This window comes from Alosa sapidissima, chromosome 12 (genome assembly GCF_018492685.1).
Source record: "Alosa sapidissima isolate fAloSap1 chromosome 12, fAloSap1.pri, whole genome shotgun sequence".
NCBI lineage: Eukaryota > Metazoa > Chordata > Actinopteri > Clupeiformes > Clupeidae > Alosa > Alosa sapidissima.
The window spans coordinates 22,488,018-22,505,517 of NC_055968.1; the positions used below are offsets into that span (position 1 = coordinate 22,488,018).

Below are 17,500 nucleotides of genomic sequence, written 5' to 3' on the forward strand. Positions count from 1 at the left end.
GCACACTCCACTCCACTCGGATGTATAAATAGTTACCGTGATGTTAATTCAGAATTGAACCATCTGTGTTCAGGCGGAGCTCTAGAGATGATTGGCTATAAAAGGGCTGTGGGCAGTCTGGAAGTGATTGGCCGTCAGACGAGAGGCCCAGGCGTTCTACGGGAAACAGCTGATGGTGAAGTTAATGGGCTTGGAGGGGTCTGCGCTGACAGCAGACTGACCAGCGGTCCAGCAGGATTAGCAGACCGCTGTGCCCACGAGCGCAGTGCAGTGCGAAGCAGCAATATAGTGCGATGCGGTGCGCTGTTCTCAGGCTGTGTCATGCTGGTCATTAGATGATGTCACGGTCATGCTGGGCAGACATGAATGGAGCTGATCAGCTTAATAAATTGTCTAAAGACACATAACCACACTTATACATACACACACACGCACACACACACACATATTCACTCACAAACATACTTTAGAGGCTGCACGCAAAAACCTATACTCATACAAAGGCACACAGACTATTCTATCATCATGAGTGCAATGGGACGGTTCAAGGTTGTGTCACACTGGAGTCAGGTGATGTCAAGGAAAGGTGGGTATCATGCAGATGTGAATTGAACTGATCGACATCCATAAATGTGCATAAACACACACACACACACACACACACACATACACACACATCTAACTAAGTCTTATTAATCTTATAGATTAATTATAGATATCTCAAGATAAAAAAAATCTAGTTGGTATTGTTTTCAGTATAAAGAGACTTAGCGCTCTTAGCATTTGACTTGATTTAAGAGTATGATTTCTTTTAAGACATCTCATTTGTCTCCCAGTGATTTAAGCAAATTTGTTCTAAAAACAAGCATATTTGTCTGCCAGTGCGTTGAGTAAAATTGTCTTACAGTAATAAAACTCCTTAAAATAAGTCAAAGTGTTCTTAAATTAAGTCAAAATGATGTTTCAAGAGAGCGCTAGGTAAGTCTATTCATACTAAAAACAATACCGAATAGATTTTTTAGAATAGATCTTTTTTAGAATAGTTCTTAATATAAGATTAATAACACTTGGTTAGATTATATTTTTTGCAGTGTAGATGCTCACAAAAACGCTTTTGCACATATGAATGCTTAGTCATGCAAAGCCTGTTGTGTCTTTGCAGAGCTGATGATAGACATCAGCAGGCACCAGTACAGCTAGAGATAGCGTGAATGCTTGAGACAGCGTGTGTGTGCACACTAATTCACACAGGTGCATGCTCAGACACATACACATGTTTAAACCCAATGACAGGCCACATCATGAACCATACTCCATCTGATACGCAGGCCATGGCTTCAAACATTACAGGTGGTCTGTGTTATAACACGGCTTTGATTATTCAATAAATGAGCCCTAATGAGCCATTGATCAGACAGTGGGAGCGAGAATAAGGGCTGAGAACATGTAAACATTGATCTGTAAGTGAGGCCATACGGGCTTGGGCCTGAGGCTGCGCCAGATTGATTGTATTGGAGATTGGGCCGAAGAATCAGCATCAGACACTTATTTTATTAGGGGGAGGGTGCGCTGAGGTCTTATTGGGAAGGCATGGTCATATAACACGCCTTGGATATTGATGGAGATCTGTTGAAAGGCTTTGGGGTGGGGTGGGGGTGGAGAGAGGGTGGTGGGGGGGGGGTTCTTATTTTGGGAAAGAGAGTGCAGTAATGATCTTTGTCGCGGCACCACACAGATGCTTTCAAGCGCGGCTAATCAGACTTCTAAGACGAGACCTGAGGTAATAAAGTCTTTTTCAGTCTATGGGCATGCATCTCCGTAATTGAGTTATTCTGAGTCGAAAAATAAAAGGAGGAGGAGGAAGAAAAATGCCCACTACCTTTGAAAAATCAAGGAAATGACTTTCCACAGCAGATGTGTTACTATGTTGCCTATTACTTTTCCCATTAAATACCCTTTCTCAATGGGCCATTATTTCCCCAATAAAAACAGACTGCAAGCATGCATACTTTCCCCCTGCCCTTGTCTCGGAAAGTATATTTCAAATAGGATGAAATAGGCAATATAAAATGAAAAACATTTGATGTCTTAAATATGAACCAGACCGCTCAGGCGCGCTCTAGGTACATGACGGGGGAGGATCGCAGGTGTGGAAAAAGCCAATCCGCTTTTATAAATCGGCACTCGTCAGAAAGCCTGCCAAGGAACAAGCCCCCCTGCCAGCCCCCACGCCTTCCGCCTGCCCTCAGATTGCTCAAAGGTCGGCCCAATTATGGCGGCACTGAAAGGCAAATTCATGACAGGAGGCGGGCGGGCGGGCGAGGGGTGTATGTGTGTGTGTGTGTTGGGGGGCAGTGCCCTTGTGCCTGGCTTTATGGATGTATGCCACTAATCGGCTGCCACTAAATGCCCTCTGTGCGTGTGCACTTCAGGAAATGCCAGAGAAAGCCACGGGCAGTGATGTCACTCTGGTACTTCATTTGAATTGTTCTCAGATCCTTTTGTTTCCCTTAATGGGCTACCGCCGAGGTCCCAGAGGCATCGTTTGCTAATCTCTGATTTTTGAAAGTGCTCGCAGGAATGCCGAACTGGGATTCCCTTTAGCAACCACCAGTTGTGAATCAGGAACGTACTGTATTTACATGATTTGGAGAAGCATTACAAGTGTAATACTCATCTGGTTTGACTTGAGATCTGGAACACATGCTAGTCCATCCTTCCATTTTTCCTCTTTAGAACTCTCTTACCATTGACATACACCCTCATGCAGTCTCTTTATCCACAGAAATAATCTGAGATATGTTTAAATTTGTTTGAGGCAAGAGTGCTTTCTTTGAATTCTATTGACAAAATATTTTAAATGAATATTTTGTCTAAATGACTTAAATCGTAACCCTTAGTTAAGCATCCAGACATGTTTGTTCACTGAGAACTGCGTCCTTAAACTAGACTTAGACATGTGTGGTTTAGCAAATGTTGAGAGTGAACAAAAACAGACAAAAACAAACAAAAAACAGTGTGAAAATGTTCAAAAACGTCTGTCTTGCTGCCCAGAGTTCCCTGTTATTTGATTTGGCATTGAAGAGACACCAGGAACAGGCAGGTGGCTGGATTAAAGGAGGTGCGTCTTGCACCTCTGTGTCCCCCGGTCACTAGCTGGCTAATGGGCTTTTCATTTGCTTTGCTTCCCTCCCCCATGGGAGCTAAACTCAATTTCCAATGATGGCTCACACCGTGCTGACAACCAGGTGATTGATTAAACAAACAACTGTCAACGTTGTCGCTCTGACACGCGTAAACACCGCACAGACACCAGAACACACATCATGTGTAGGACACAGATGCACATGCACACACACTCACACACACACACACACACACACACACACACACACACACACACTCACACTTATGGACAAAGGACACAGATAAAAGCACACAAACATACATACATACACACACACACACACACACACACACACACACGTAACATGTGCATGTGACAACATGCTTTGGCATGTCCATTGCACATGAAAGGACAATGCAGGCCTTGTAACAGCAGGAGGTGGATAGTGTTGATAAATCAGGTTTTTTTGGACATGTCCTTGTGGATTGCACTGTTTGGGCATATTTACACCACCCAAATGAAATATTCTTGTCATCCACTCTGTGACAATATTTCTATGCGACTTAAACAATATTCTCATTGTTATATTATTAAATGTGTAGGGGAGGTTTAAGCACAACAGACAAAGCCTTCTGTGCTTTAACTCCCCTGTAACTACCAGGTTACATGAACCTGCTACAGTTAGGCCATCAACCTCTGGAATTTACAGATGTTAGAAAATGAGACTTGAGAAAAGTCATAGGCCGAAACGTTGTCTCCTATTAAACCATTGTGGCATCTTAGCTACCAGATTGCGCAATCTCTTTCTGTATTTAATATTACGTATCCCGTGATCAGCACTTCGCCAAGTTCCTAGAGTCAGTGTGCGTTCTCTTTCTCGACACAAAGAAAAGGAGAGACCTCCAAATGGGGGTACAAAGCAAAAAAAGCCAACCAGCACAGAATCCAATTCAGTTCCTCTTATCGTGGTATTATTTGAGAGCGTTATCTGAGGATGGTAATGCAGTTATAAATTCAATTTCAGCTGAGAGATTCGGCTGTTTACTGACGCGAGGGAGCGCAAGCAAGCGGGCCGGGTCGTAGCATGCGCGAGCAGACCGGAGCAGGCCGAGACCTGGAACGCACCATGCATGTCAGGAAATTCATTTAGCACGCAATGCAAGATGGGAGAAGGGAATAAAATAGAGAAACACGCATAGCAGGCTGTCACTTTTCCTGGGGACAGGCATAGGGAGACACACACCGTGCAGATTTGAAAATGTTTTATCCACCTCCATTTGGTGCCATTTAAACGGCTCTTTAGTGGGACCGTATTGCCCTGTGCTCTCCATTTCCTTCGACTGGGCTTCCTGTCACTGTGTCTTTGACAGGTCATATTTGGTAAATAGATTTCCTCGCAACGGTCGGCACCAGGAATGAGTGGGGAGACTCGGAGGCCCGGCACTGAGTTTTATTGAACGTGACATTGGTTCTAGTTCTGTTTTGCTCAGGGTCAGGTTCGTCTAGCGTAGCGATGCTTCACACTTGTTAATGTTTTATCACCAGAGCCCCTCTGCTGAAATAAACCTGTCAGTAGTTGGCGTCGATGTTGGTGGTCTGCTGGACGAATCAGAGACTGACAGAGTTCACTATGATGAGCTCTTTTACTGCATTAAAGTCCGTACTAACCCCCCCCCCACACACACACACACCCCACACACACACACACACACCTCTCTCTCTCTCTTCTGCACTCTGTCTTTCCCTCTCCCACATTATTCCTTGATATTAGCCTCTTACTGTTCTCTTGCATGGAATTGAGGAGGTGAATAACAGTCACAGCAAGAGGAACAAGAGATCCTAGTGTAGGATTGAGTGAAGCATGTGAAACAGACGGCTTGTCAAATCTGTACTCTTCCATTCAGCTGCCAAAGAGTCATGGCCATCATCATTGCCTCATTGCTTCTTTTACACACTGACAGTTCTGGTGGGGTGAAAGGTGGTTATGATTTTAGATGCTCTTGGCTGGAGACAAATGACAGAAGACAATGAATTTATAACATGGGGCCCTTTCAGAGGCTTATGGTCGGGAGAAGGGTTTGCCCTGATGTTCATCCAATGTTCGTCTTTTCTCATCTCTCTTCTCCTTTCTCCATTTCCTCAGCCAGTGAAAGGGTGGAAGAGCCAGAAGACCGTACAAATGTATTCAAAGAGGCCAATGTTTGACAATGTTATAAATAATATGATTGTAATATTTCATATTATATTGTGCAAGAAACTCAAATTTGTCAAACCACAAGTCAAACAGATCAACCTTGTTTATTGTCCGTTGACAATATTCTGTCAGATGGTTCTGGATTCCTGTCTGCGTCCCTACTCTTACAGTGTGTTTCCCACTCACTCTCTGCCCGCCCCGCTCTCTCCCCAGCCAAGGTCAAAGGTCGCTGTGAGCCCGGCCAGGTGCCCGTGTGCCCCATCTGCCAGGTGATGCTGCGGCCGGGGGAGCTGCAGAGTCACATGGAACAGGAGATGGAGCGCCTCGCCCAGCTACATCTCAGGTACACACACGCACACACACACACACACACACCTACAGTACTGTACACACACACACGCACACACATACCTACTGTACACACACACACCCACACACACACACACCTACAGACACACACACACCCACACACACTCACACACACACACACACAGACACACACACACACACACACAAACCTACACACCTACACCCCCCCCCCCCCCCCCCCCCCAACACACACACACACACACACACACACACATTAATTACTTAAAGGAGTTGTAAGCATTTTAGCATTTCTTATCTAAATGTTCAGGCAACTCTGGAGCTCCAGCACTCATTTGGTATTTGAAAAATGTCTAGGGTTGAAGCGATGCGTTTCTGGCTGACTGTCTAGCCACCACTAGAGGATGCCTGTCAGTGCAATTACACTTTCAAAACAGTTTTGGGAAGGAATGCCTGTTTTTTGGAAGTTAACTGATTTATTAATTTAGCCAAACTGTGTTGAAACTTAAGTCTCACATAACCGATCCCAGATGATATTTTTACTGAGAGCTGGATCTGAGCAGCCAGGCATCCAGGGCCATCTGAACGGATATGATGGTAATAGCGTTCTGATTGAGGACAGATCAGCATTGACAGTTTACTGTAAGTATTCCAAAAACAATTATCGCTGGTGCCAGATCAATTATTAGGATGTTTACCACCGTGCTCTCACTCAGCTGGACTCCAGGATCCTCACACAGGGAATGCACCAACTCAGACACATGCAGTGGATTATACAGGCATATCTCGTTAAACGAGGTGCATTTCTGCGTGTCACCTTAGATTGTGCTCTGGTGACAAATACAGAGATTTTTTTTTTGTTTGCACCTTTGCCACATCTGTGTGTGTGTGTGTGTCTGTCTGTATGTGTCTGTGTGTGTTTGTGGACAGGCTCACCCCAGCTCATGTCTAATTTACTGTGTAAATATAATTACTGAAAGTGAATTAGATTCACCCTGCTTTGTGGCTTTGCCGGAGTACCCGATTCCATGGGTTTCTGGTTTCCATTGCCCAACATCCCCCCCCCCCCCCCCACACCCCCCCACCCCACCCCCACACACACACACCCCGGCCAACATACACAAACACTCACATACACATCCTTGTTCATTTTGAAGCACCAGGCCTGCGTCTTAGCCAAAGCATACTCATCAAAATTCATGGGAATGAGCCCTTTTGCTCTCCTCCATCAGCTGTCTTTACATCTCTCTCTCTCTCTCTCTCTATCTTTCTCTTATTCTTTCTGTCTACTTTTATCTCTCCTCTGTTCAGTGCCCCCCTTTACCCTTTTATCATCTTTGTTATTTCTGTGTCGCTGCCTGTATCTCTGCCTCATCTTTTTTTCACAGGAGTCCTGTCTTTTCATTTCCAACGTCTTTTTATTGGTCTTTCTTTTTTTGGAACAGGCATTGTTTTGTGTGTGATTTTTTGTATATATAAAATCAGTGTGGCCCTTTTTCTTTGACATCTTTAAGGGTGTTGAAATCTGAGGCAGGTACACAGACTAGATGCCTATTTGGAGTGGAATCCCGTCTGTGTTTCTGAGTGCTGTGCTCTGATTCTGTCTGCCTGTGGTTGTGTCTATGAGTGTTCTCTATCTCTCTCTCTCTCTCTCTCTCTCTCTCTCTCTCTGTGTGTGTAGAGAGAGAGAGAGAGAGAGAAAGAAAGAGAGAGTGTGTGTATGTGTGTGTGTGTGTGTGTGTGTGTGTGTGTGTGTGTGTGTGCATGTGCATGTGTGTTCTTCCCTGTGAGATCCTATGCCAATCAGCTGTGTGCCAGTCTGCTTTCTGTGGTCTGTCTAATCCACTTCAGTGGAGGGCACATGCCAGGGAGCGTGTGCTCTGCCAGCCTGAGACTCATAAATGGGATCTCCCTGTCTGTCACCATCACCAGCCTGGGAGTTTGTGTATGCATGGTGCTTCTGCACATACATTGGCTGATGGATTTATTCCATCAGGTATTCCGTGTGTTAATCTGACAGCAGTTAAATGAACAATAGTACTACGGTAACAGATTCAGCTCTTCATCTCTCTCTCTCTCTCTCTCTCTCTCTCTCTCTCTCTTTCTCTCTCTCTCTCTGTCTTCCTCCTTATCTGTTTATGTCTCTTTTCTCTCTCTTTTTCTTGTATTTCTCTCTCTGGCTCACATTCACACAATCAACACCCCCCCCCCACACACACACACACTCACACACTCTGTCACACACACACAGAGGCTCTCTGGACTTGCCGGTTACATTTTTTTCCTCAGCCCTATTAAAAGCACTCTGGCTGCGCCGATCACATTTCTGGCTGGCTGAGGGGGAGACGCTTACAGCGCTTTTTCTCCCTCTCTCTCTTCCTCTCCCTCTCTCTCTCCTTCTCTCTCATCCTCCACCTCTCTCTCCCCCTCTCTCTCTCTTTCTCTCCTTATCCACCATCAGCACACACACGAGGCGTAATGTTTACACACTGCCACATTCGCCCCGACATATTTCATCACTTCCAGGCGCTCCAGGCGACTTGCAGACAAATCATAACCCGCTAATAACGCCTTTTCCTCTGCACATTCGCTAGTAGCATAAAGGGTTGGGTGGGGGTAGGGTGGGGGTGGGGGGCAGTGTGGAGAGAAAGATTATCCGCTCAATCCACAAGAAAGATCTCTCCAATAAAGGAATTACAGCCCTAATCGGCTTAATGACACTGTCGTGGACAGTAATTGTTAGAAATTGAACCTGGCCCCAGGGTATGGCGGTGGTAGAGCTGTTAGGCTGAGCAAAGGCTCTGAGCCCAAAGCTCGTGGAGGATAAACAAAACATACATCTAATAAATAACAAGAGAAAAGCACACCTCGGTTGTTATGGTTGACACTGATGGGAGGAGATGTGTAATGGATATATGCCCATAAAGGTGCAGGATGGATCCAGTGATTTGTCTACACGTCTAAGTCTGATTCTGTCTCTCTTGCTCTTTTTAGTAAAAGTCCCATGCAGAAGGACTCTCTCACAGCACTGACACCTAAGGTAAGCACATGCAAATGTAGTATATATTTAAGATAACATTTTAGCTAACACCTAAACAAAGTTATACAGTGGATCAAAATTATAAGGACAGTTGCCTTTGTTTTCTTATGATTATTGATTGACCACTTGTGATGTTTAAAGGAAGTGTTAAATAAATGTCTGTCTGTTTATTTCTGTCTCCATAGTCTTTGCTGATAGCAATGCATATTAAGCGTGAGGGAGATCCACCAATTACCACACACCCTTTACAGCCTACAGAGGATGTTCTTCTCTCTGACAGATATCAGGTGACTTATCAGTCAGTGCAGTGTTTACACGTTTACCCTCACAGGTTCACTTATTGTTTACTGTAGCCTTGCATATTTTGTAAGGTGTAAAATATAAGGTCTAAAAATTATATAAGGTCTGTCACCAAACATGTCAATGCTGAATTAGAAACTTTTCTTCCGGAGGTGCTGTGGCACAACCACCGCTTTGGATCCAAGGGCGCACTGGAACCCGGGTTTGAGTCCGACCCGGGTCATTTCCCGATGCCATCTGTTCTCCCACTCACTTCCTGTCAGTCTCTTCACTGTCCTGTCCTATAAAAGGCAAAAAGCCCCCCCCCCCCCTCCCAAATAATAATAATAAAAAAAAGAAACTTTATTTCATCTGAACTGGGCAACAGCCCTGAACTAAGCATTTAGAGGGAGCTGTAGCACCAGAAAATTAGCCATGTTTACTGAGCTTCATGCAGTTTACATATGCTCATGCAACTCAAACTCGAAAATACAGTCAACAAATACATTAAAAACATGAAAAATATGTCTAGGCATGTAAAACTATCTATGAAAATGAAATGCTGTGAATGCTGTCATCCCTTTCATTCAGATGGCATTCTGTCTAAAGTTTCTTGTTCTCTGCTCTACCCAGTCTGTGCTTGGATTACTTTGCAGCGAATGCTTAAGTGATTGACAGGCATGGAGGTGGATTTGGGTAAATTGCTCCTCTGATTGGCTCAGAGAGAGAGAGAGAGAGAGAGAGAGAGTGAGTGAGTGAGAGAGAGCAGACTGATCATTTCCACCATCAGTGAAGCCATAATGACCAGAGAGACTTTTTTACTGAATATCCTCAGAATCTGACAGAGATGAATCGTATAACTTATACATCATATGGTGAAGGTTTACCTTTTGAGAATAAAATTGTTTTAATGTTTTGATATCCACTGTTAATGGAACATTCTTAATTTTACAGACTTTTCTGCGAGTGAGGGCAAATAGGCAAACAAGGCTGAATGGTACGTATTCAACCCTTTGATATTTTTGTCATTACTGTTTGGTTATTAAATTATTCAATGTAATATTCATGTAAGTATGTATGCATGTAGCATGTTAGAACATCATAATTCCTGAAATAATTCCTAACCTATCCTTTTAAAAAAATACTCTAACCATAACTCTAATTGTGTGGCCTATATTCAAGATTCTTTGTTCTTTTCAAACATCATCTGTAAATATTTTGGTAATGATTGCTTAAATTGACAAAATTGTTTTCATGCCCAATTTGCCTTAGGTTAATTGCGAGTTATTGCAGCTGCCTAATATATGCCAGTAGCCGGAAGGGTTAAAAGAGTATCTTGGACAGATATATTAGAAAGATGTCTAAGAGGTGATGGGAAATGCTGTGGCATTTATTTATTTATTTATTATTTAGCATTTCTTTTCATTAATAATTTATTTGTGAGTAAGGTTTAACTTGGTATCGTAATGGAAAGATGATGCGTATGCAAAAAATAGTTCAAAATTGTGACAAAAAATTGTGAAAAATAAATAATAAAAATGCAGATGAAAAAGGCATAATATGGAGGTCTTAGAAAACAAAAATGATAATTCACTATCAAATAAAACCGAGCGTATAAAACATTTTGAGAATATCACCATAATCACTGGACCAAAACAGCCCATTATTATAGCAAACACTGCCCCCAAAAATATGGCGTGCTGTTGTCATGGTTACAGGCCACTGCTGCGCCCGTGCCGTCCTCTCTCTCTCTCTCTCTCTCTCTCTCTTTCTCTCTCTCTCTCTCCTGACCTAGCACCTCCACGAGCAGAGGATCTATTAACCCTTCACCTCTTGATATGTTAACAGTTGATGACCTCTGCTGGTGCAGGTGCTACGCCAAAGAGGGTATTAAAGCGGCCTCTCGGCCTCGCGACGGAACCCCCCTCCCCCCTCGCCCCGCTCCAGCCGGTAAGGCCCGCACCCTCCCTGCCCCTTCTCCGCCATCCGTCCATCTCCTCTCAGTCCCCCACATCCCCTCTTCCCTCTCCTGGAGTGAGAAAGGACCACACACCCAGTCATGCAGTGTGGAATCAATATAAAGTGTAATGTAATTGTGAAGAATTTCAAGCAGTATTTCGGTAGGGAAATGATGATAGAGTATAACCTAATAGGAATACAATGAACATTAGAGGATGTAGTCAAAAATAATACTAGCATTACAGATACATCTATTTAATATAAAACCTGTTGTTCATATTTTCCCAAATATTGTATAAACATCTAAGTGAGGCCAAAAATAATATGCTTAAAATAGCAATATTCCATCTGTGTAGGCTAAACACGCTCTATAGATTAAGTGTGTGTCCACTGTCCACTATAGATTAGAGTCAATATTGTCAATATCTCTCTCTCTATCTAAATTTATTTTAACATTTAAATAGATTAGAGTCAATATTTTTGTAAAATCCAAATATACCGTATACATTTTTAGCTTTTTATAGTAAATTATTTTTTTCTAGTATTCAGGTAGGAATCATGTTAGCCTAATCTCTGGCACCATTAACCAAACCTGTTCATGGGACTTGCATAACTGAACACCTTTTTGGTTCCTCTTTACGGCTGACTCATATCTGTATGTGCAGCTGCACCTCAAAGACAATCTAGCCGGCTTTGTTCAATCCCATGCCATCGACGTGGGCTATTAATCTATATGGGGCTGATCATTAAGATACAAAAGACGCACAGGAGGCGTGAGGGGTCTCCTCTTACGGCCAATTAATCAGCCACTTCACATTCGCCCTCTATCTCTATCTGGCCCCTTCTCTTTCCCTCTCTCTTTCCTTCTTTCTCTCCCTCTTTCCTACTTTCTCTCTCTCCATCTCTCTGTCTATCTAAGCTAATGACGCCCTGGTCTATCATCGGCTCTGGTACTCTGATTAGTGGGGCCGCCGGACCCTGACCGCTGCTGGAGTTATGGCCACTACTGCCTGCCCCGACGGCCCCTCCCAGTGGCCCTGTTATAATCGCACACACCTAAAAATTAATGTCCCTGCTGACAATTTTCTGTCAGGCAAAATCACTCCCGAATTATGGAGTAAAAGCTTTCGTTCTGCTGTGTTAATCCTGGTGCAGTGCCTCCGGCTGCTGTGTGTGTGTGTGTGTGTGTGTGTGTGTGTGTGTGTGTGTGTGTGTGTGTGTGTTTGTGTGTGTGTGTGTGTGTGTGTGTGTATGTGTGTGTGTGTTTTGTTACAATAATGATGTATGTATGGACAGAATGTGTGCTGTTTTCATATAAGAATAAATGACATCAATTTTGGAGATAACAAATAGAGGAACAATTTATAACAGTGGAAAAGGGAGAAATAAAATGGTGTGGAGATTTGTAAATAATGAAAGCTGTTTTTAGTTTACTGGATGGAGATAGCATCACATCTTTGGACCTTACAGTCCATTTGTATTTTCTCTGTGGCATGCCACATCAACTGGAATATCTAGCCATGCAGTCCTATTGAGAGATAGAACTGGTGACAACTTTGTTGTCAACGTTGTTGAATCAGTTCCAATCTATTTGTTGGAAGAAAATGCTATGTGGAATTTCTCAATTGTTTTACCTCCTAATGTATATTTCTGGATAGATAGTAAATATTTCATCAATATTCTTTTATTTGATTATTTTCAAATCAATGTAGGATTGATAAAACAAAAGCATAAAATATCAACACATGGCCTAAATTTAGTTTCCAAGTAAGAACAAATATTGAAGAAATTGATCTTTAAAGAATTTGTTGATAAGAAATTGATATTAATTGATGTCCTTGTGTTATGTATTCTTTTTACCTGATTAATTCTGAATCCTGGATAGACCTGTTCCCTGAATCCCATCAATCTCTTATATGCCAGCGAAGTGATGTTTGATGTCAGAGTACTTGTTTATGACTTTATGGCTTATATAGTTCAGTGTTTCTTTTTCAGTGCGGATCGGGAAGTTTGGAAAGAGACAGAAAACTGAAGAGAGCCAGGTACTATAAATCAACGTTTTCTCGATGCACAGTTTGGGGTTTGAATACAAATGTGCATGTGCTTGTCCATTTGTGTGTGATTATTCTGTGTTAGGAGGATTTTGGTTGTGTGTGTGTGTTTTTTTATTTCATTTTAATTAGGAGTGAGGCATTTTCTACTGTAGGTTTTGAGGGCTCCTTGTATCTTGGTACTCAAGGACATGTCGTCTTCTTAGAGCAATAATTGTCATTCCATATCTGTGGCCCCTGCTCCCCTGTGGTTCCGTGCCTCCCTGTGGTGGAATGCTCTCACATTCACAGATCACAGGTTTCTGCTGGGCCCGTGCTTGATGGGCAGGTGAGATCAGACAGGAGGCGTCCCCTGGCAGCTGTCATGTCCAGTTCAGACATGGACACATACACACACACACACACACACACACACACACACACACACACACACACACACACACACACACACACACACACACACACACACACTCACTCACACACACACACACACATGATGGATAGGCCAGATGGATGGCCGTGACAGTAGGACCAGAGGGGGCATTTAAGACGACCCACCCACAACTACGCTATAAAGATTGTTCTTTTCTCTTTTCTCCAACAAGTGTATCCTAAAAGTCTTTTATGTTTTATGCTATGTTAATGTGCAAGGCTTTTTGTTCATCTCTTGTTGTAGTTTTACATAAACATGTGTGATTTGTGTGAGTGTGTGTGTGTGTGTGTGTGAGTGTATGTGTGTGTGTGTGTGTGTGTGTGTGTGTGTGTGTGTGTGTGTGTGTGTGTGTGTGTGTGTGTGTGTGTGTGTGTATTTGTGTCCCTGTACCACTTTTCTCCATGTGGACATAAATAAATGGTTAGAATGTGTGTTTGTGTCCCAACAGAGGGATGGAGTGTGTGTGGGAGAGGACGTTTCTGTGGACATTGGCAGGGAGGACTACATGTGGAGTGAGAAGAAGAGGCAGCACATGGCCTCATTCCTCAGGGGAATTAAAGGTATGCGCCAGACTCAACCAAACGCTCCTCCAGCTCATCACACAATGCCATCCTTCTATTGTTTATGTCTCTAGTTCTTAGTTGATGCTTTTGTTCAAAGCGAGTTACAATGGCATCAATAAACATTACATTAACATTACTGTAAAGTTAACAATCACCCTTAACAGTTTTTTGACCTTAACATAACGTTTCCAAAATCATTTTGATGGCAACCTCATAACATGACAAACTGCACTTCTACCGTTGTCTGAGCGGCCCTCTGTAGGCGATTACTGACCTAGCAACTTTCTAGATTCGGGTAAGAGACTGCCCCCCCCATCGCTCCTCCAAAATCGAAACAGAAAAAGAGCTGCTATGCTACAGGAATTCAGAGATCTTTTTCCACAGACTGCTGTTAGTGCATTCCTTCTATATTATATCAGAGTTATGTTCGTACTTTGTTGCAAAATACGCATATTTAGTTTGTTTATTATTGTGCCTCTCAACTGTAGGGGGACACAGAGAAGAACAAATGTCGTTAAGGGTGCCTTTAAAGTCATATAGCAGAGGTTAAAATATACCAATATTAGTAATATACTACCGGTAAATAGAATTTGATAGAATAGTAACAATAACGATAAATGTATAGAAACCATGACTGTAAAGAGAATTAATTAGTTAGACACAAGGTAAACAGATGAGTCTCTAGATGTTTTTTTTAAGATCCCAAACTGTCACTAGAACAAAGAGCATTAGGTAAATCATCCCACTAATAAGCAATCATAGGTGAAGAGTCTTGACTGTGACCTCTTAGTTTTGGTGGAAGGTCAACATAGCAGATGCTCATCAGAAGACTGCAGCAGGCAAGAGGGGCATAGAGATGGATCATGGAATTAAGATAGCAAGATAGACTCAACCAAACACTCTACCAGCTCATCAAATAATTCCATCCTTTCTATTTCAAAGTAATACTTAAGTGTATCAAGTTGATACTATCAACATATTCTTCCACCCTTATTTTGAATGTTTCATTGATTTATTGAGATTTCTTCCAGTTGACTATAAGTTGATATTGATCATGTATATCAAATCATAATTAGTATAATATGTAACCCAAATCCAATGTAATACAAATAATTAAAACAACAAATGAGGAAAATAAACTAAATAAGCAAGATAAGTAAAAATAACATGCATCTCGTATATTCACTGTGACACCTGCTTTAGTGTACTTCCTCTGTTGATAGAATTTACACTCTCAAACGACTAGGAAATCATAACCTTATAGTTTCACTCACATTTCATAGTCCCCTTTAGCTGAATGAGAGTGCAGCATAGCAGTGAAGAAACCCTATGCCTTTTCAAGCCTTCGGCTTCCCTAAGCTCTAAGAGGACAGAAGAAAGGCAGAGAGAGCAGCACACACACGTTATCGTCTGCTGACACGAGAAGGCCTGTGAGGCTGAGATCGAAGTGGCTCTGTCCTTGGCTGGGAGGTCTCAGGCTTCTCATGTTCAAGGGTCCTATCAGGCACACATCAGCAAGCGCTTTTCAGCAGGATTTCTCCTGATTTACTCCACAGCGATAAGGGGGGGGGTGGGGGTGTTGAAAGGGGGGTTGGAAACAGATAAGAGTTCAGTCGTAAGGAGCTGGACAGACAGAGGTGGGGGTTGACCTCGAACAGCAGGTGGCGCTCTCTTTTTTTGGTCACACCATAAATGTGTTTTCTCCTTCAATACTTTAGAAATGTCAAGGGTGAAGGTGTAACCTTCTCTATGTCTTTGCTAAAAGGAGATATTTGTAGATATTTAGGTTAAATAAATTGTAATAGTCTGTTGGTATGTGTGGGTTTGTTGCATGTTTATTGTGAGTCTCAAAATCTGTTATGCGAATCTTGGTGTGTGAATTTTTGTATACAGTATATGCATATCTCTATAGTAGCGCCTGAGTGTGTGGATGTCTGTGTGTTCCCTGTGCTGTGTGTATGTGTGAGTATGTGTGGACACATGTGTTGTGTATGTATGTTTGGGTGTCACAGACATGGCTGTAATGTCCTCTGGGATGGGCAGACAGTGTGTGTGTGTGTGTGTGTGTGTGTGTGTGTGTGTGTGTGTGTGTGTGTGTGTGTGTGTGTGTGTGCGCTGTGGTGTGCATAATGTGACTGAAGGGCGCCCAGATCGGTGATGACCTTTTCAGGAGGGATTATATTGGCAGGCTGGATGGGTTAGGAAGAGAGATCAGCCCCAGTGTCTGCTGGAGGAGAGAGGGGGGCAGCTCCCCCATATCCCCCTTAGAGTACCCCCTACACACACACACACACACACATGCAGGGACAGATACTGGTCCCTGTGGGACAACTGTGTGGACACATGCATCTATGTACAAGTTACCATACAGAATGTAAACTCACTTCCTATAGATTGCATTTCCTTTAGGATCACCCAACATAGGTGAATCACATGACAACAATGATGAAGAACTGGGCTCTGTTAATGTGTATCCAGACATGTATTCCACATATTAAGCGGTTTGAAGTGTCTCTCTCTGAGCACAGTTCAGCTAATTAATCTGTTTTTGTATATTCACTCTGTATATTAACTCATGTCATTTCCAACCCTATCTTTACTGCAGGTGTTGGCTTTGTCAGCAGCACCTCGAAAGAGAATCACGACAGTGACGCAGACCTGGATGTGGACGGAGATGACACTCTGGAATATGGCAAAGCACAGTATCCTTGTCACAGCTCACTGACCACAGGTCACTTCCTCAAAGTTACAGGCACAGCTGGGTGATTTGCTCACTATAGAAGCCACAAACTACAAGCGCAACTCTTATATGTAGGGCAATTCACTTTAATGGTGGTTGAATGGGTCTCAGTCATTTTGTCACAAATGTAATCAGCATAAGCTGATAAATGTGGGGTAATCTCTTTTGATCACACTTTGACTAGTATTTAAACTCATCCTCTGGTAGTCTGGTAGTGTTTCTAAAGTAGTATGAATTGTTACCCTGAGGTATCCTTTGCAATGTAGTTCGAATGGTAATCCTCATTTTTTAAGTCGCTTTGGATAAAAGTGTCTAGTAAATGAATAAATGTCAATATCATGTAAATGTGGGTGCAAAATGTGTTCATTTCAGTGAGGTGTGGATCCCTAACATTTGGTTGTAGATACACTGAGGTCGACGTCATCCCATGTTCAGGAGAAGACGGGCGGAAGGCCGCGGAGAGAGAAGCACGGAAAGCAGCAGCGTTAAAGTAGGTCCCTGCACTCACACATGCGGACATACTATATGGACACAATTCAGTATCATTCAGATCAGTTTCCCAAAACATGTTAGAATGTGTCCCAGTATGTACCACATGACATTACTCAAGTACCACACCCCACTGTAGATATCAGCAATTTAGAGTGCAGCTCAGATTAATTCAAATCTCTTTCCATGCTGTTTCAGTGGAGGGGTGACACCACCAGGCAGTGGTCACTCAGAATGCTCCAAGTGGACAGCTGAGGGTGAGTCATAAATACATGTGCAATGAGATGGCAGCAGAGGC

General features: G+C 42.9%; 1 protein-coding gene across 1 annotated transcript in view; it reads left to right on the forward strand.

The window, feature by feature from the left end:
• rnf220b (ring finger protein 220b) overlaps positions 1 to 17,500 on the forward strand; it is a 45,259-nt gene that overhangs the window by 21,834 nt on the left and 5,925 nt on the right. Inside the window, exons 3-11 of the mRNA XM_042057704.1 lie at positions 5,535 to 5,664; positions 8,643 to 8,688; positions 8,874 to 8,975; positions 9,922 to 9,964; positions 12,922 to 12,968; positions 13,859 to 13,970; positions 16,579 to 16,675; positions 17,117 to 17,203; positions 17,401 to 17,459. Coding sequence (XP_041913638.1) covers positions 5,535 to 5,664; positions 8,643 to 8,688; positions 8,874 to 8,975; positions 9,922 to 9,964; positions 12,922 to 12,968; positions 13,859 to 13,970; positions 16,579 to 16,675; positions 17,117 to 17,203; positions 17,401 to 17,459 — 723 coding nt within the window. The remainder of the gene's footprint in view (positions 1 to 5,534; positions 5,665 to 8,642; positions 8,689 to 8,873; positions 8,976 to 9,921; positions 9,965 to 12,921; positions 12,969 to 13,858; positions 13,971 to 16,578; positions 16,676 to 17,116; positions 17,204 to 17,400; positions 17,460 to 17,500) is intronic.